Below are 21,055 nucleotides of genomic sequence, written 5' to 3' on the forward strand. Positions count from 1 at the left end.
CTGCCAGGCTTGGAATGCACTGCAGTACCACTGATTTCCTTTTGATGCTTGGACTCATGAATCAGGCTAACCTGTGGTGATGTTCTGAAAGCTGTTATGGCTGTCATTGCTACTTTACTACAGATAAATAAACCCCTAAGTATTAAAAACAGGATCAGTGGGGCCATATGTACTTGTTCTGCAACGTCTCTTTACTATCAGATCATTGTCTTTCCAAGCCTCGTCTGCATTAGAAGCTCTGAAGAAGTATGGGCTTGGAGTCACCTGGCTGGGCATCTGTTTTATTGTTGGGTCATCTTGTTATACTTATTCAGCAGTCCTAACTGGCTAGCACAACAGATTTCTCTTTTCCATAAAGGGGAATGTAGCTTCCATGAGCTTCAGAATAGTGGATAGAGCGCAGAGCCCAGAGTGGATAGGGAATAATGGATAGGAAGCAGATAGTGAGACAAAGTGTTGTCCCAGAGCATAATTCCAGAACATTAATTTTCTAGCGTATTTTGCATTTTCTTCTGATGAAAAGTTTACTCTGATTATGGGCACACCCTTCAATAGTTGATTATGTATGCTGAAATCATAGGTTGCAGCGAGTCTGAGTTATTTGTTTATAACTTGGTATGATTAGCTTGCATAAGGCAGTACAGTAGATCCTATTCCAAATAACTTACAGTTTAAAGGTACAGTGGATATAATAAAGTACAGAATAAATGTAGAAGGTAGGAGCTCTGCCCCATTGGTGTTTTTTCAGAAATCTTTTAAGAAGATAAAAGGAAGAGAAGAGCTGGGGGTGCTGAATTGGTAAATGAGTTGCCTATTTTTTAGTTGGGATAATGGGGAAGGGTATTTATGTTGAACCTACTCAGGACAAGCACGCTGAAGAGTAATGATCCGAACACCTTGCATCCAAGATTTACTTTGCTGTGTTCATTTTTTAGGACAACAAAACTTCTGATTTGCATCAGAGTGAGATTTGTAGTTACAAAAAAAAACCCCGAAAAACAAAAAACCTCTGGAGGAGGGATTGTTACTGTTTTAGTCTCTCCTGGTATCACAAAATTGGATGACAAATAAATAGGTCACTAGCATGAAGAGAGGTGCATCTGCTGCTGCCCATTTCTGTGTAGCTAAGCTTCATAATGTGGTATGCTTGGTAGGAAACTGTACTAAGTATTTTGAAATCTTTCCAGTCAGGGACTTTCACAAAAAAATCTTTGGGTTGCCACGCATCCTGTTGACAAATGATGAAGGTAGGCTGCTTGTTCAAGGCAAAAAGTGGTTGTGTTTTTTTAATGGCATCTCACCAAAGGCTGCTCTTCTCCCCATGACCTCAATTTCCCCTACACTTTCATCCTTAAAAAGAAAAGAAAAAAAATATTTTTACTTCTAATCTCCCTCAGTCCGTCTGTCCTGCCTCAGCTGTCAACCTGGCATCATTCTTCTCTCACTGTGTTGACTTGCATCTAGAGGTGGTTATTCTGTGCCCCACTTCAGGTGTAGTTGAGGGTTAGGAGAGGGACGAGAGCATTCTGTTTAAAAAAAAAAAAAGCGGGGGGGAGGAGCAGGAAAGAGGACAAAAATGTCTTTCAAGAATTCTTAATTCTTACCTTAAGGTAACTGCTTTGTGCATTTATTTTATGTGTTAAGCAATTTAAATTCTGAAATGTGCTTTTAATAACGGGTAAAAGAAGTTACTGAACGAGTTAACTCATTATCGCATAGCTTTCTCTCTGTGAGGTGATCTGAAGGGCGACTCCTTCAGGCTAAGACAGTAGGCACTGTGCATGGGTTGACACAGTTGTAAGTTGCTATCTGCATATCTTTTGTTTGCTTACTGGTGTTTGCAGTAAATGCACTGTTTTCTCCAAAGAGCATCTGTCTTCTTGCTAGCTGTGGTGAGTTTTGCATTTTATCAGATTGTCTGCTTCAGATGTGAAAAGTGGGAAACATTTTAAATTGAATTTTTAAGATGTAAATTTACCAAACCATTTTAAGGAAACTAAAAGCTTCATTATGGGCTAATTCAAAGCCCACTGAAGTCATGGGAGCTTTCCCACTGATTTCAGTGAGCTTTGGACCTGGCTGTATTTGTTGTATACATCTCACATTAGATGGGTGTTGGCTACAAATATTCTAGTCTGGGAAGCACTAGGTACTCTGCTTCTCTTTGACCATTGTAAATTACCATGTTGATAAATGGGAAGAGGATGATGTGTTTGAGGAATTAAAATGTAGACAGGATTGATAATTAATAGTTAAAGTTCCATTTTGCATCTTTCTGTGACTTGGTTGCTGCTGTCATTGCCTGATGCATAGACATTTCCTTCTGTGTGAAGCAAGCAGGAGGCAACCAATAGAAACTAAGAATTTTTTGCACTCTGGCTGGTATAACTGCCCCCCTCCGTCCGTCTCCCACAAATAGGAGAAATTTCAAAGAACTCATGAATGGACAAACACTTTCTGAACCATGATGGTTTAGATGTTGGTGTAACAGTTGCCGAATAGCAAGTAAAAAACAATTGCAGAAAAACACGTTTAAAAAAAAAATCTGGTTTATGTGTATGCATGCGTTTTGTAACCCTACAGGCATTCCCTAGTTTCCATTAGTTATTCAGATATAACATCAGACATTTTGGTACTATATATATTGTGTATGGGAAAGGTTTGTGGCGTTGCAAACTGCCCGACAATAGACAATATGTTCATATAAAGTAGAACCTTTTTCTTAGAATCTAGCGTTTCTTCATGTCTGTTTTTCTGTGCTCTTCCATTAGGTTTTCAGTGGATCTCTATGCAGTCACCTCCATTCGAAGAGAAACGGCTGCTGAACATAATTCTAAAGTGAACTGCCTTTTTTGTCCCTCTCTCATTAACAGTTCCATTATTTAAATTTAATTAACTGTGTAAAATGACCACAGGGAGCAAGTCAGTAACCCACCTCACCAGTAATGCTGTGCCTATAAACAGGGGAGATAGAAAGAAAACAAGAATTACATGTTGTCTGAAGCCATACAAGAAATTAGAGAAAGCAAGGGAAAATCAGTCTGAACAAACTAGCTGAAAAAACTGTAACTGAGACTTAAAGCTGTTTCTGAATAGAGATTAGCCAACTCTGTGAAAACTAGGTGGGATGTAGGCTGAAATACCCTGCTATTAATTTGCTTTTCATGGGTTGATCTGAAAATACCAACACTATCTGATATGCAGCAGACCATCTACTGTGAGGTAAAAGTTAGCATTACTGGTAAAGTTTAATGTGTGTATATTTTAGGTGGAATTTTTGCCCTTACTTACATGCGTCACTAGTACTAGAGCTATCTATCTCGGTTAGCTTTATAATGCTGAGAATTTACATGAGTGCACACGTATGCATCTCTTTAAATGGGTTCGTCCACTGCCTGAAGCGTAGAGCATGAGTCCTGGCATCACTTTTCTGTGGAATGTTGGGTCATGCCAGATGTGTCCACTCACACTGGAGTTTTACTGCGTGTGTGTCTGGTGTATTTGGAATGCTTTTGATAGGGTTGGCCTTTAAATGATCATAATCCAGCGTCCACGTTAGCAGCCTATCCATCTGAATGGAGGTGGTGGTGATTTCAGTGTCAGTCTGGTCCCCACATCTGTACCCTAGAGTTCAGAGTGTGGGAGGAACCTTGACATTAACAAATTTATTTGAGGATAAATTGTCGTGAGCTACAGCTCACTTCATCCAATGAAGTGAGCTGTAGCTCACGAAAGCTTATGCTCAAATAAATTTGTTAGTCTCTAAGGTGCCACAAGTACTCCTTTTCTTAGAACAAAGTAAGTTACCAAGCAAAATAAAACAAAACACCTAAGTTTAAGTCTAATACCTTTAAGAAACTGAATACAGGTAAATCTAACCCTCAGATTTTCCAATAAGCTTCTTTCACAGACTAGCCTCCCTTTAGTCTGGGCCCAATCCTTTCCCCCAGTACAGTCCTTGTTCCAGCTCAGGTGGTAGCTTGGGGATTTCTCATGACTGCAGCCCTCTTTGTTCTGTTCCACCCTCTTATGTAGCTTTGGCACAAGGTGGAAATCTTTTGTCTCTCTGGGTCCCCAGCCCTCCTCCTAAATGGAAAAACACCAGGTTTAAGATGGATTCCAGTACCAGGTGACATGGTCACATGTCCTGTGAGACGCCAAGCCTTCATTCTTCCTGGCCTGACTCACAGGAAGGCTTACAAGTAAACAGCCATTTACAATCAATTGTCCTAGTTGATGGCGGCCATCAAGATTCCAAACCATCATTAATAGCCCACACTTTGCACAATTACAAGAGGACCTCAGTTACATTTTATATTTCTAGTTTTAGATACAAGAATGATATATTTATACAAATAGGATGACCACACTCATCCTCATGACACACAAAGATTATAAGCTTTGTAATGATACCGTACAAGAGACCTTTTGCATGAAGCGTATTCCAGTTATATTATATTCTTACTCATTAGCATATTTTCATAAAATCATATGGAGCGCAATGTCACAACGTCATTTATGCCATGCATTTTGGTTACTCTTGTTTCATCTTGAAGCACAATATAATTATGGAAAGAAATAATATAATTGTAATGGTTAAAGATCGTATTGATATAGGGCTGACAACTTTTATATGTAATTTCAGTTCATTGGGGGAGTTAGTGTCTTGGATGTCTTTGATTTCAAATCACAGAGTTGTTTTTACATATTGAATTTCCAGCATTTTCACACTTGGATATTACAAGAGAATGGTAAAACTTTAAATCCATACATTTTCTAGTATAGGTGATTGGAAAAAAGGTTCCCAGAATAGAATTAAACAGAAAGAATTGAACTTACCCAGTGCGATCACCAGGAAATGTGTTAGCCTACCTAGGCTTGTGGAGAGAACACTCGTAAAACAATTTACTTCCTTCTGTATGGGTTTCTGAAGCATACCTAACCAAGGGTATGCTACATTATCTATAGTGAAATCAAATACAAACAATTTCCATTTTTCTCACACCCGCCCTTTTCAAAGCTAGCATGGGTACAAAGCAAAACTATAAATGGAACTTTTCAGCAATAGAGGAATTAAAGTAAAATATAGACACAGAATAACTCACTTTGGTACATAATGATCTTTGGACTAACTGTATTGCAGTAATGAAAGTGCATGCACAAGACTTTTTTGTACTATATTCTGGCCCAAGGTGGCAGTTTTCCTCTAAGGAGTGGTTAATTCTACCAAAAGCAAGGCTTCTGATAGAATTTTTGATGTGTCGATAAGTATGTTCAGTAGTGCTAGCAGGCATATCTGTAGTTACTGTATTAAAACAGGCAACATCTACATTATCTGTGCAAGTACAAAATAGAACCCATTGTGTGTTCTATACTCCTGCTGGGAACATTATAAAGTTAAAAGGATAATGCTTTACTAAATCCATGTTTTTAAATGATAGGTTACACTTAATTTCCTTTTAGTATTTCTCCTTTTTACAGTGTTTTATGCTAAAAAACCTGACTTGAAACTTTCTAAGTAAGCTTTCCTTGTTCTGTTTAATATTAACAAATATGTTCAAAAAATTGGGTGTTGGCTAGGTTTTATTGAGTGTATTATGCAAAAATGGAGCCACTACTTGATTTTTAGATAGTCAGATACTAACTCTTTGCTGAAATTGCATATGCTGAAATTAGAACAGTGAGAGCATTTTAAAACAGAAAAGGTGTAGTGTGACAGTTCAGAAATATATTTATATTCATAAGTGTGGCACAGAAATGTGCTCATTGAACTCTTACTTATTATGAAATAACTTTGAAGCTATTCCTCTGTGACACATGGCACAGAGGCCACACAAGAACAATAAGAGATTCTTCCAATCCTCTGAATACTTGTAATGTAAGCCAGGAGAGCTTGCGTTTGCTTAAATAATGCAGAACACTTATTTCCCCTTTCCCTTGAGAGAATCCACTTTCCTGATCACCTATCTAGCCATATGCCCTAGTTCTTGCCAGAAACGAATAGCACTGTCACTGCCAGCTAAAATTACTTGTTCTCTGAGAAAAGAATGATGGTAGGATTGTTTTAAATCCACTATATTGGCAAGATAAGATCTTCATTCACCCATTACACTGAAATACCTTTTCCTTGAAATTCAGATTGGAAACTTTTTTTAAAGAATTGAATTTGGTCCAAATTTTCAAAGGTGTTCTATGCTGGTTAACATACATTTAATTTTTTTATACTTGTTCTCTTTCCAAATCTTTTCCCAGCTTGTTCCTGCTCTGATTCATATTGTAAAGTAAAACAAATTAAAAATGTATAAAGAAAACATGTTTTCTACTCATATTTTGCAAAAGTTAAAATACAAACAAAATACAGTTTGAAGATTCTCTAGTACTTTATGGTGACCATGTGCTTTTTTCCCTTTGTTTTGGCAGCAGCAGGATGGAACTGAAAGGAGGAAATACACTGACTAATGCACCAGAGTGAGACTGATTCCTGCATTGTGATCTTTACATACCTGGACCATGCATTTGCTCCTTGGTTTCTTGCTTTAAGAACCCGTGCAGTGATTGTGAAGCTGTTGGGAAGCCATGGCGTTCTTTACTCCGTGGAAACTCTCTTCTCAGAAACTTGGGTTTTTTCTGGTGACTTTTGGCTTTATTTGGGGAATGATGCTTCTGCATTTTACTATTCAACAGCGAACTCAACATGAAAGCAGTTCAGTCCTTCGTGAGCAAATATTGGATCTCAGCAAAAGATATATCAAAGCATTGGCAGAAGAAAATAGAAATGTGGTGGATGGGCCTTATGTTGGGACGATGACAGCATATGGTGAGTGCATATTCTAGAATACCTAGAAGCTTCCTAGAAAATGCTGGTTAATTACCATATATACTCGTTCATTAGCCCATTCGTTTATAAGCCAACCCTCCCCCTCCCCCCCCGATGGGTAGGTAAAAATAGTAAAAACTGTATGACCCTTTCATAAGCCGACCCTATATTTCAGAGGTTGGCAAACTTTTTGGCTCCCAGGCCCGCTGGCAGGTCGGAACATTTTGTTTACCTGGAGCGTTCACAGACATGGAGCCCCTCAGATCCCTGTGGCCGCGGTTCGCCGTTCCCAGCCAATGGGAGCTGCAGGAAGCACCATTTCCTGCAGCTCCCATTGGCTGGGAACGGTGAACCACGGCCACAGGGAACTGAGGGGCTCCATGCCTGCAGACACTCCAGGTAAACAAAATGATAATGTATTAGATATTCAATTCAATGATTTCATAGTTTAAAATCATGAAAGTTTGGTGTAGACCTGTTTATAAGCTGACCTCCGCTCTTTGATGCATCACTTTTTTACCAAAAATATTTGGTTTATGAACGAGTATATGCAGTAATTTGTTTTCTCAACATTAATTATGGCTTAAAAAACTGACCTCATAATGCAGCCCAATTGACCAAGCTGTATACTGGTAATCTCCCCATGGACAGCGGGAGGAAATCCTCCACCCACAAGGTGTGGAGGAGCAGTAGAACCATTCTGCTGTAGGTTGAAATAGTGCCCTGTGGCTTCTTCAGTCCACTGGTCATTCTCTTCCATGGTCTTAATTACTGATCTACCAGTCCTGTCTCTTAAGCCTCTAGGGCTCAAAGCCCCAGCAGAGTAGGGTTCTGTGGTGCTGAATCCATACTTAAAATCCCCCAAATCCAGCCTTCCCTTTCCTCAGTGGAACTGTACAATTACCATTAAGAATGTATGGTTGTGGAGGGAAATGCACCATTTAATTCTGTAACTGTAATATTTGTATTCAAGTTAAGCAGTAAACATTTGCCTTTATAATGGAAACTTCAGCACTACATTGATTCTGTTTTAAAATAATTTTCTGAACTAATTAAGGTTATAATGGGTTTTCTGGTCACAATCTGTCCAGCAGACAGAATATAACCAGTCATCAATAGGAACAATCAAGTCTACAGACTACAATCATTCTCTCACAACTACATTACGATCTCCTAGTTTAGTCTGCACTTTCTATATTCAGGGACAGCTCTGCCTCTGTGGTTTGAATGGGATGCGTCAGTTTTTTTCTAGTCTTACAGAAAAATTCCAAGCTAAGATTATTAATAGCTGGCAGTGACCAAAGCGGTTCCAGCCTTTCCACTGGCTAAGAACCAAAGTTTGTTCTTCAGCCTTGCCAGAGAGATTCTTCTCAAAATGGTCTGGTTTCAGTTTACATTATTCTTTTTTGTTGAAAGATGAATTGGAGAATGTATAAAACCTTGGAAAACTCAGAACTGAGAACACACATGGAAAAGTCTCAGTGATACAACAGGAAGGTACTGGAGTTTGAAACATGCCTAAGAATTGCAAAGAAGTGTTGTCTTAGAAACACCATAAAAATGATCACCAGAATGTATCCTTCTGTGATGTGATGATAAATATGAAGTTACAGCAGCTGGGTTCGTACTGGAGAGGATGCAAACAACAGAGCTAGATCCCGTGTATATTGCCCCAACATTCAGCAACACTGGGCTGGAGAAAGTGTGTGAATGTGCCAATATCTGGTATGACCCCACACATAGACCCAGCTTAATTCAGGGAAGTAATTCTGTTTATGGGAAAAGCCCAAAGTTCTATACCTGGCCAGTAAATTACTTATTTTGCTTTGGTGGAGAAAAGAAAAACCTTTTATTGATATGGTGATGCTTCAATGTCATATGGTACACTCTCCAACAATGGTTCTGAAGCTTGCTTCCATGACATTGTATTGGGAGGTGGAAGGGACCCATCATTAGAGTTGTGATCATTACCCTCATTGGCTAAGAAAGCAGGCTTGGGTGCCTTGGCAGCTGCATTTTTTGTGTCGGGTGGGGCTGTCCTCAGACTAGTGCTTCACACATAGGCGCCGACTTCCCCATGGGTGCTCGACCCCTGCACCCCCTGGCCCCGCCTCTTCCCACCCCCCTCACTGCCCTCGCCCCACCCCTTCCCCAATGTTCCCAGCCCCGCCCCCATTCCACCCCTTTTTCCCAAGTCCCCCCTCCACCCTGCCTCTTCTCTGCCTCCTCCCCTGAGCGCATGGCATCCCTGCTCCTCCCCCTCCCTCCCAGAAAGTCCTAAGTGCTGCCAAACAGCTGTTGGAAGGCGGAAAGCGCTGGGAGAGAAGGGGAGGAGCTGGGATGCAGCATGCTGGAGGAAGGGGGAGAAGGAGGCAAGGAGGGGGGAGCTTGGCTGCTGGTGCCTATGCCTTCACCCACTCCCACAGCGGGGAGAGGAGGACACCTCTTGCCACTTCTACAACAAAATGGCAGATGAAATTCAGTGCTGATCAATGCAAAGTAATACACAGTGGAAAAATAATCCCACCTAAACTTACAAAGTGAAGGGGTCTAAATTAGCTGTTACCACTCAAGAAAGAGATCTTGGATTCGCCCTGGATAGTTCGCTGAAAACATCTGCTCAGTGTGTATTGGCAGTCAAAAAAAACTAACAATGTTAGGAACCATTAGGAAAGAGAGCTAATAAAACAGAAAGTATCATAATGACACTATTTAAGGACATAAGAACTGCCATACTGGGATCACACCAGTGGTCCACCTATCTCCATATCCTGTCCCTAACAGTGACAAGTCCCGATGCTTCAGAGGGAATATACAAAACAGGGTAATTTCAAGCTATCCATCCCTTATCATCCAGTCCCAGCCTCTGGCAGTTGGAGGTATAGGGACACCTGGAACATGGAGTTCTATCCCGACCATCTTGGCTAATAGCCATTGATTATACTTATCCTCCATGAATTTATCTAATTCTTTTTTTAATCCAGTTATACTTTTAGCCCTACAATATTCGAAGGTTCCACAGGTTGTGTGAAGTAGTACTTCCTTTTTGTTTGTTTCAAACTTGCTGCCTGTTAATTTCATCAGCTGTTATGTGAAGGGGTAAATAACACTTATTCACTTTCTCCATGCCATTTGTGGTTTTATAGACCACCATCTCATTCGCCCCTTAGTTGTGACTCTTCTAAACTGAACAGTCCCAGTCTTTATAATCTCTCCTTCTATAGAAGCTGTTCCAGACCCTGAATCATTTTTGTTGCCCTTCTCTGCACCTTTTCCAGTTCTAATATATCTTTTTTGGATGAGGTGACCAGTACTGCACTCAGTATGTTAGGTGTGGGCATACCATGTATTTACATAGTGCAGTGATTCTCTACCTTTCCAGACTACTGTAACCCTTTCAGGAGTCTGATTTGTTTTGCATACCCCAAGTTTCACTTCACTTAACTCAGGCTTTGGCTTCAGCCCCGGGCTCAGGGTTTGGCTTTCTGCCCTGGGCCACAGCGAGTCTAATCCTGGCCCTGGTGACCCCATTAAAACGAACTCACCTACAGTTTGAGAACTGCTGATATATATAGAACAGTATAAACAAGTGATTGACTGTAGCAAATATGGCAGGCGACCAGCTTGGCTTAACAGTGAGATCTTTGGTGAGTTTAACACAAAAAGGAAACTTACAAGAAGTGGAAACTTGGACAGATGACTAGGGAGGACTATAAAAATATTGCTCGAGCATGCAAGGGTGTAATCAGGAAGGCCAAAACACAGCTGGAGTTGCAGCTAGCAAGGGATGTGAAGGGTAACAAGAAGGGTTTCTACAGGTATGTTAGCAACAAGAAAAAGTTCAGGGAAAGTGTGGAACCCTTAATGAATGGGGGGGCGGGGGCGGCAACCTAGTGACAGATGATGTGGAAAAAGCAGAAGTACTCGATGCTTTTTTTGCCTCAGTCTTCACAGACAAGGTCAGCTCCCACACTGCTGCATTGGGCAACACAGTATGGGGAGGAGTTGAGCAGCCCTCAGTGGTGAAAGAACAGGTTAAGGACTATATAGAAAAGCTGGACATGCACATGGGCCCAGATCTAATGCATCTGAGGGTACTGAGGGAATTGGCTTATGTGATTGCGGAGCCATTGGCCATTATCCATGAAAACTCGTGGCGATCAGGGGATGTCCCGGATGATTGGAAAAAGGCAAAGATAGTACCCATCTTTTAAAAGGGGAAGAAAAAGAACCCAGGGAACTACAGACCCGTCAGCCTCACCTCAGTCCCTGGAAAAATCATGGAGCAGGACTTCAAGGAAACCATTTTGAAGCACTTGGAGGAGAGGAAGGTGATCAGGAACAGTCAACATGGATTCACCAAGGGGGGAGGTTTAGGTTGGATATTAGGAAACACTATTTCACTAGGAGGGTGGTGAAGCACTAGAATGGGTTACCTAGGAAGATGGTGGAATCTCCATCCTTAGAGGTTTTTAAGGCCCGGTTTGACAAAGCCCTGGCTGGGATGATTTGTTTGGTGTTGGTCTTGCTTTGAGCAGGGGGTTGAGCTAGATGACCTCCTCAGGTCTCTTCCAAGCCTAATCTTCTGTGATTCTATATGAAATTTTAGTTTGTACTAACTTCGTTAGTGCTTTTTATGTAGCCTTTTGTAAAACTAGGCAAATATCTAAATGAGTTGGTGTACCCCCCGAAAGACCCTGGTTGAGAACCACTGACATAGTCGCATTATGATATTTTCTGTCATGTTATCTAACCCTTCCCTAATCATTCCTAACATTCTGTTAGCTTTTTTGACTGCTGCTGCACATTGAGCAGACGTTTTCAGAGAACTATCCACAGTGACTCCAAGATCTTTTGTTGTGTGGTAACAGCTAATTTAGACCTTCATCATTTTGTATGTGTAGATGGGATTATTTTTTCTAATGCCTATGGTATGCCCAGACCTTGAGTAATGCAGACAGTTCTGGTCACCCCATTCCAAAAGAGAGATTAGAATCAGAAACGGTTCAGAGAAGGGCAATATATAGGTGTGAAATTGCTGTGAATTTTGCGTAGTCCAAAATCCAAACTTATTTACATCATGCTCTTCAGAGACCATCTTGAACCCAGTATGGTTTAGTCCACTGCTAATTTTTACTACAAGTTCCCAGTACTTACATCTACTGTGGCTGTGATTATCTATATATTGTTATCGCTGTCTCAAATCTGTCATTGCCATTTACTGAGAAACTTGATCTGTCAGTTCGGATGTGTGAAGTTATTCAAGAGATACTGCATAAAAAATAATCAAAAACTTGACAATTTCTTGTGTGTGTTTTCTGATCTTTTCCATTTCAGTTCTGATTTTTGCTGACTCTTAATAAAATTACATTTCCTAAAACAGTTTTAAAAAGTAAAATGAGGTATTTAGTCCTCAGTTTAATCATGCATTTCTCTGAATCTTTTACCTACTATTGACAGCACTTATATATAGTAAGTTTCACTGTTTCCTTTGTCTCATGTTTGTGTGGGGCTTTAAACAGAAACAGAGGAGGAATAGAGGTTTGTTTTTTTTTAAATAGAGAAAATCTGTAAAAAACCCACAGATATTGGCAAGGGCTCCCACATGGGCATATTATCAAACTCTTGCTTTAAAAAAAAAAAAAGTGGGGTTGGGGGGATGCTAGACTTCAGGTTGATGCTGTCCCTTTAAATCTGATGTAACTGTGTGTTCCTGGCATAGGTGTTTTCAGCTTGCTTTCTTTGCCACCTGTTGTGATGGAGACTAGTCTTCCTTTTAGGCTAACTCAAGTTAATTGCTAATTAGTCATCGAGATGATTTCCCCTTTAACATTTTATCAAAGAGAAATCTTACTGGTATTTTTTCTAGACCTGTACAAGGAAGTTACGGTGCCCTAGATTAGGCCTGCACGCTCACGAGTTAGGAGCCGTTCGTTTTCTTTTTTGGTATCCTCTTTCACTTCAGTGTGTGCAATGAAAGCACCTCTTTACAGCAGATGCCAGAGATGCTGGGAGGGCATGCAGTTTCTATTACTGCTTTGTTTGTTCTGAGAAGATTCTGGTGTTTCTGTGAATGTGTTTGCTTGTGAGGTTGAGGTCACCATCCCCTAGGCAGCTGACTGTTATATTACTATGTGGCTTAGATAACAACTAGCCCTTGTTCCGTGATTTTTTTTATTTGTGTCTGACAGCCTGCAGACACACCAACTTGTACTATGATCCCATTAAATATCACAAGCTGAGTAGAGTTGGGTTAGGTTGTTTGGAAGACCGCCCACAAAGAAAGCCCAGATTTCTGCAAAGAATGGTGATGTTTATTCAGTAAGTGGTGCTCTTCCCTTTGAATCAGTACTTAACCAATGTCCCATCATTAAGTGAGGGTGCTGTAGCCTCAGCTAATCAGCAAAACATAAAGGGTCACCCGTCGTCAGAGGTTTCATAGCATCTTTTGTAAAATTAGGGTTGCGTTAATGTGCTCTAGCCGATATTCAAGTACATGGGATGTCATTAGCTAAATTCCCCGGCAGTTTCACTTGCCTATGATTCGTTTCCTGTTGTACATACTGATGTGGAGTTACCCGGTACACTGTCACAGAGGTCAGGTACTGTAGCAGAGACAGCTACAACTCAGTGATGTGACAAATGATCTGTCTCTAATCCTAGCTAACTTCACAGAAAACAAACTTATTGTTTTCATTTAAGAAAAGAGAGTAAGATCCTTAGCTAAACAGGTGCTATGTAAGTGCAAAGTAACAATAATTTTTTAAAAAAATTATACTTTGCAGCTTCACACATCTTATGTGCAAATTAGGGATTTTGGATGAAGGATTAAGATGTCTGCAATAAAGTATTTTCAGTGACAGCATGACTGGTGCTCTGTTTAAAGAATAATATCCATAAGAATAGTGCCATTCTTGAGTTGGGTGTCCATTGGGCAGTGCATCGAATTAGGTCTCAAACTTTTAATATACATAACTATTTGATTTGAAGGCCAAATCCTTGTTAATGGTCAGTATTTATCACAGTAGTCAGAAGATGTTGATCCACTATTCAATGAAAGCCTCCCCAAACTGTTACCATGTTTCTGAAGCCTCAGTCTTTAATAGCCATGGAACAATCACAATGCTCCTGATGTCTGCTCTGAAAGATTATTTCTAGTTTTCTTAGTTTTGGGTATTTTTTTTTAACTGTTGTCTTAATCCTGCATTTGTTTTGTCTCCTTGTGAAAAGAGCCAGTCCATTTTAATTTTCACACAGCAACATTTTTTTTAACCAATTTATATATTTCCTCTATTTTATACCCGATGTTCTAGACATGGGCCTCTTTTAACTTTCGTCTATTGTGTACTTTTCTTTTTAAACATTAGAATAGTATAAATGGTGGGTGAGCAAATTTCTTGTTTTCATCCCATCAGATAGGCACATATTCTTAGCTTCCTCTCCTACTTTTTAATTTGCACCCAAGTGATAGTTTTCAGGTGCTTGCCTGTTTCCCTACTCAGCAATCTGCTCCAATTAGTGCAGTTGGCAGCACTGTAGAAGGCCCTTTTTTTGTGTTACTCGTCTCACTGTATTTTGTACACTGCCGCACTGTAGGCAACATTATTGTTTTTTAATCTTTAGTTCACCTACCTTATTTCTGGTTTTACTCCTTCGGCATTGTGCTTTTGTTCAGGTTCCTTGCTCTCCTTTTTCCTTTCAATCTGATATTAGTGGCAATGGCCTCTGGAGCCCTGCCTTTAAATTACATTCGTGGAACTGTTTAACATATTCATTGTAACTGTTTAAATGTTGTTTGCCTGGCCAGGGTGGATCAGGCATAATCATTTTTAAATTGGTCAGTTCCTAGTTTGGAACAAGTTATGAATAAAATTTTAAAATGCTTTATGCTTGGTTTGCCACTTAGCCACACAGACCATTTTTAAACCATGCTAATATATCTTAGAGTCCTCTTCTGAATGGATCGTTTAAGTGACTGGCACCCGCTGCCCTTTAGGTAGTTTGAACATTCTTCTGTGGCTGAGTGAGACCTACACTATTGAGGTGTGGGCCAGGTAAACACGTTTGGCTCCCCATTATTGCTTCCTAGCCCTGTAGGGTGGAGTCTGTTTGAAGGTCAATCCAGTAGTTTTTCAAGGCTCTGTCATTAAAGACCTACCATGGTAGCATTGTCTCGGCCTTCCCTAGGAGTATCAGTATCTTCTCTACCTAATTTTTTTGAGTCACTGTCATTCCTCTTGAATATGGAAATCTAATTAGTCTATGATGTCACCAATGGCATAATACTAAAACCCTGACTTCAGTGGGAGAGGATGCTAGACTATCAATGTTACATTTAATTATCAAGAAGCTTTACATATGAAATATTCCTTAACAAAGTTATATAGGGGAACAGAATTTCAATAAATTCTCACGAGGTTATGTTTTAAAATAAGGTGTTTCCGATTACTATCTTGCTTCCATAATTTCACTCCCCTCTGCTTTATTATCAGGCATGACTTTAACAGCTAATATCATGGGAACAGTTAGGCTTAAAGGTTAATTCTTTATGCTGCTTAAAAGTTGGGGTTTCAAAATTTTAGGTGGCACATTATGTGAACTCTTTTCTAGCTTTAGAAATTTCAGAGAGATTAATGGGAAGGCAGGGAACCTGAAGACAACAGTAATAAGAACATGCATTTACAGAGGCTAACAATGTGCTCAATGTGATGGTTCCAAAACACTTAAATGTTTTAATATCAGCAATCATCCCTAGCCCTCTGTCACAGTTCAGTGCAACTGCATCTCTGTTCCTCTTCTGTGGTCCAGCAAGGGCACCTGCTCTAGGCTTCATTCTCTGGCTTTCTCCTCTCTTGAGTGGAATACCCTTCTGACTGGGGTATTCCAGGTTGCATGGACCCCTGGCTATACTGTGACATCCAAGGCAGACACTCTGCCTAAGTAGGCCTGCTTAGTTTCTCTTCAGAGGCTAGTAATAGAGTAATTGCCCACCATTACTTACTGAAGCACTTGCATGAGAGGAAAGTGATCAGGAACAGCCAGCATGGATTCACCAAGGGAAGGTCATGCCTGACTAATCTAATCGCCTTCTATGATGAGATTACTGGTTCTGTGGATGAAGGGAAAGCAGTGGATGTATTGTTTCTTGACTTTAGCAAAGCTTTTGACACGGTCTCCCACAGTATTCTTGTCAGCAAGTTAAGGAAGTATGGGCTGGATGAATGCACTACAAGGTGGGTAGAAAGCTGGCTAGATTGTCGGGCTCAACGGGTAGTGATCAATGGCTCCATGTCTAGTTGGCAGCCGGTATCAAGTGGTGTGCCCCAAGGGTCGGTCCTGGGGCCGGTTTTGTTCAATATCTTCATAAATGATCTGGAGGATGGTGTGGATTGCACTCTCAGCAAATTTGCGGATGATACTAAACTGGGAGGAGTGGTAGATACGCTGGAGGGGAGGGATAGGATACAGAGGGACCTAGACAAATTGGAGGATTGGGCCAAAAGAAATCTGATGAGGTTCAATAAGGATAAGTGCAGGGTCCTGCACTTAGGACGGAAGAACCCAATGCACAGCTACAGACTAGGGACCGAATGGCTAGGCAGCAGTTCTGCGGAAAAGGACCTAGGGGTGACAGTGGACGAGAAGCTGGATATGAGTCAGCAGTGTGCCCTTGTTGCCAAGAAGGCCAATGGCATTTTGGGATGTATAAGTAGGGGCATAGCGAGCAGATCGAGGGACGTGATCGTTCCCCTCTATTCGACATTGGTGAGGCCTCATCTGGAGTACTGTGTCCAGTTTTGGGCCCCACACTTCAAGAAGGATGTGGATAAATTGGAGAGAGTCCAGCGAAGGGCAACAAAAATGATTAGGGGTCTGGAACATATGAGTTATGAGGAGAGGCTGAGGGAGCTGGGATTGTTTAGCCTGCAGAAGAGAAGAATGAGGGGGGATTTGATAGCTGTTTTCAACTACCTGAAAGGGGGTTCCAAAGAGGATGGCTCTAGACTGTTCTCAATGGTATCAGATGACAGAACGAGGAGTAATGGTCTCAAGTTACAGTGGGGGAGGTTTAGATTGGATATTAGGAAAAACTTTTTCACTATGAGGGTGGTGAAACACTGGAATGCGTTACCTAGGGAGGTGGTAGAATCTCCTTCCTTAGAGGTTTTTAAGGTCAGGCTTGACAAAGCCCTGGCTGGGATGATTTAACTGGGAATTGGTCCTGCTTTGAGCAGGGGGTTGGACTAGATGACCTTCTGGGGTCCCTTCCAACCCTTATATTCTATGATTCTATGATTCTATGATTCATTATAAGGTACCACACAGCACTTTGTATGCAAGCCAATTTAAAATCATAACAGAGAAAACACATTTAAAAACAATTAAGCCCCTCCCCCCTACACATGCTAATAAGCTTACTAGAGATCACCCCAACCCTAACATGGGCTCTGGCAGGAGCAGTCCTTCAAAACCCTGTCCAAGGGGTTTCCTCATGATTTCAAGTTCATTACAGTTTCAGCTCAGATCAAGCACAGTGTCTTCCCTAAGGATTGGAGCCCTCCATAGACCTGTCCATTTGCACGAACAGGAAGAAGGCCCTGAGTCTGTTTAAAACCAGGCTATTTACCCAAAAATCCTTTATCTGTTGGTTCCTGGAGAATTCAGTTTGAACTATTATATACAAACCTCTCCAGGAGGTGGCTTCAAAGGGCTAATAATGGAAGGAATTACATTAGCATCCCTCTGCTCTTAGAGAAGTTACATGTGATTCTATAATAAATACATACACAACTGCATTTTTTATACAATTGACCCCAAAGGTACTAATTCTAATTCAGTAAGGTTCAAATTAATTCAGTAAAGTTTATCTTAATTCCATAAGGTTTGTTCTGGATATTGCAGGATATTGTCAGTTTGTCACACCCTCTATCTGTAACAAATACTTAATGGTAATCAAGAATTGAATTGGTCCAAAATCCAGAGCTTGCTATATCAGTGCCAAAAATGCATTGCTACTCTGGACAACTGACACCTTTAGATCTTTTATGTTACGTGTCTTGTAAATGGAGCTCCAATCCTATACAGTAGTGTTTCTCAACCTGGGGATCGTGGGATGGGTTTAGGGAGGTTGCAAGCAGGGACAGCATTACGGGATAGGAAGTAGGGCAACTACTTGGAGTCCAACACCACAGGGGGCCCTGGGAAGTGAATGTAAGTGTTTCAGCCGTGCGTCCTGCAGGGGTGCTGAAGCCCTCTGGCCCAAGCTGAAGGTAGGGGGTCGCAAGTTTTTCTAGTGGGGGGATGGTGTCATGTTTTGTCTTAAGTCCAAAGGGGGTCGCCATCTCAAAAAGGTTGAAAAACACAGCATTTCCAGACAGGTTGGACGGGGCTGCAAGAAATTGGACGTTAAAATCAGGTTGATAACTATTTCATCTTTTTCTGTCACTCTGCTCCAATGTGACTGTTTTTTAAAATTTTCAATAATTAACATTTATATAAAAATGCTTTACAATATGGTATGTATATATATATCGACACATATTTCAAAATGAGTAATATATAAATTAGTACTCTTTGTGCTTTCAGTTGTTATGGTCTTGGGAAGGTAAAGAAAACAGTGCCAATGAAGGAAGATGTACATAGTTGGAGTATCCTTAAAATAGGTGTAATTCATTTTCTTTTCAGGTAGCTTTCCTTAACTTTAAACTTCACGGCCTTTCCACATAAATTTTCTCTTGTTTGCACAAATATTTGACTGCTCATTTAAAAACTCATTAGAAACTCTAAAAACCATATGACAGACCTAAACCCAGTGTAAAGCAAGTGAATCTCTGCTTATATATTATAATTGAAAATTCTACCACATGTCAAATTACAGATCAGAAAACCATTTGATTTTAAAGTTATAAAAAGAAGATAATTACACATTTTAAACCTATTTTTGCATGATTAACAACGTAATGGTAACATCTGTTGAATATATGTAAATTCTTGAGATAGTGGCATAAATAGGCAAACTCCAGTACATTCAAAGTTTAGGCCAACACTGTAATCCTTATATAATTATGTCCTTTTCTCCCCTTTCCCACATTGTCATGATTTAAAGACAATCTGTCAACTTTTCTGTAACATTTTCTGAATTCTGAATTTTTATTTGTTGTTCATTAATCAACTTCCTCATATTTTTCCTATGTTGTTTTGCACAATATGCAGATCTCCCCCCCACACACACACACACACCTGCACCCAACTTGCGTTAGGTGGCTCTGGTGAGATGGTGACAGACAGGATCACTAGCTGGCCTGAGGAAAACCACAAGTAGTATATAACATTATTGGTGTATGGTATAAAATTCAGGATTTGCACAATCGGGAAGAAGCCAGATGTATAGGGCCCTACCAAATTCACAGCCATGAAAAATGCGTCACTGACCATGAAATCTGATACATCTCCAACCCCCCCCCCCCCCCCCACCCGAAGTCTGGTCTTCTGTGTGCTTTTACCCTATACTGTACAGATTTAATAGAATCATAGAATATCTGGGTTGGAAGGGACCTCAGGAGGTTATCTAGTCTAATCTATCAAGTTGATTGCTGGTTTTGCTCAGTCTGAATGAGAACTGAGCCCTGTGTATAGGGATGGAATATTTTTCATTCACTGGAACATCCCATAGACTGTCATTTCATGGTACACAAACGTGAAGCTAAATCTCTTTATGGGAGCACTTGAGTGTAATATAAGGATTTTGGTACTATGCTTTTCAATCAAGGAGAATAGTTTCCTTGCTTACCAATAAAAAGTGTAAAATAACTTGATCCTGATGATTTACATGTCAAAATAAGCACTGAATATTAAGTTCTAGCTGCTTGCAGAATTTCTGTAGCCAGTGTTACAAAGGAGGAATCATTTATCACTTTTAACAGTTTAATTTGTGCTGCAGTCAGGATTGTTAATTTTGACTGGTTTTAAAACAAGAACTCACAAGTTCATTGGCATACACAGGATAACTGGTTACAAGTGTGTGTATATTGCCCACCCTTTTACCATAATATCTGAATAGAAGTGTGTGTGTGTGTGTGTAAATTACCTGCATATATCACTACATAAGCAGATGTATAATACAAGTGTGTATATACATACACAGATAAAGCATGTGTAAATGTATATGGGTACAGTTTTATCTTAATTATAAAGAGACACACATAGATATCCAGTTATATAAATTATAGAATTTCCATGTTGTGATCCGTTTCTTACAACGTGCTTCACAAAATAGTTATATAGATCAGTTCTGTGAGCGGAGCAGCTTATATCTTAATTTGGACAAAATGGAAAAATAGTTATTACATAGGGTAATTGTTCATGAATGAGATTTTCCTGAGTGCTAATATTAATTCCAGTCTTGTTTTTATGTCTTGATTAATTTAATTCTCGTCCATGATGATCATAAATAGTACCTGAGCTATCAACTAGTTTTTATATGTAAATTATTCTAGGACTGTCAAGTGATTAAAAAAAATTAATCCCAATTAATTGTGCTGTTCATACAAAAATATTTAAATAAATGTATTTATTATTTTTACATTTTCAAATATATTGATTTTAATTATAACAGAGTATACGAAGTGCTCACTTTATATTTATTTTTGATTACAAATATTTGCACTGTAAAAAACCAAAGAAATAGTATTTTTCAATTCCACAATTACAAGTACTGTAGTGCAATCTCTTTATCGTGAAAGTTGAACTTACAAATGTAGAATTATGTACAAAAGAAACTGGCATTCAAAAATAAAAGTGTAAAACTTTAGAGCCTGTGAGTCCACTCTGTCCTACTTCTTGTTCAGCCAGTCACTCAAAAAACCCACGTTTGTTTACATTTGCAGAAGATAATGCTGCCTGCTTCTTGTTTATAATGCCACCTGAAAGTGAGACCAGGCATTTGCATGGCGCTGTTGTAGCTGGCATTGCAAAATATTTACGTGCCAGATGTGCTAAAGATTCATATATCCCTTCATGCTTCAGCCATCGTTCGAGAGGACATGTATCCATGCTAATGATGAATTCTGCTCAATAATGATCCAAAGCAGTGTGAACTGACACATGTTCGTTTTCATCATCTGAGTCAGATGCTACTGGCAGAAGTTTGATTTTTTTTTTTTTTTTTTTTTGGTGGTTTGGATTTTGTAGTTTCCACATTGGTGTGTTGCTCTTATAAGATTTCTGAAAGCATGTGCC

General features: G+C 39.9%; 1 protein-coding gene across 5 annotated transcripts in view; it reads left to right on the plus strand.

Moving 5' to 3' along the window:
- MGAT5 (alpha-1,6-mannosylglycoprotein 6-beta-N-acetylglucosaminyltransferase) overlaps nt 1–21,055 on the plus strand; it is a 232,371-nt gene that overhangs the window by 74,717 nt on the left and 136,599 nt on the right. For all 5 annotated transcript variants that reach the window (XM_075117780.1, XM_075117781.1, XM_048869222.2 and 2 more), the window contains one exon: nt 6,421–6,817. In XM_075117780.1, coding sequence (XP_074973881.1) covers nt 6,577–6,817 — 241 coding nt within the window. In that variant the 5' untranslated portion in view covers nt 6,421–6,576. The remainder of the gene's footprint in view (nt 1–6,420; nt 6,818–21,055) is intronic.

This window comes from Caretta caretta, chromosome 11 (assembly GCF_965140235.1).
Source record: "Caretta caretta isolate rCarCar2 chromosome 11, rCarCar1.hap1, whole genome shotgun sequence".
Taxonomy (NCBI): domain Eukaryota; kingdom Metazoa; phylum Chordata; order Testudines; family Cheloniidae; genus Caretta; species Caretta caretta.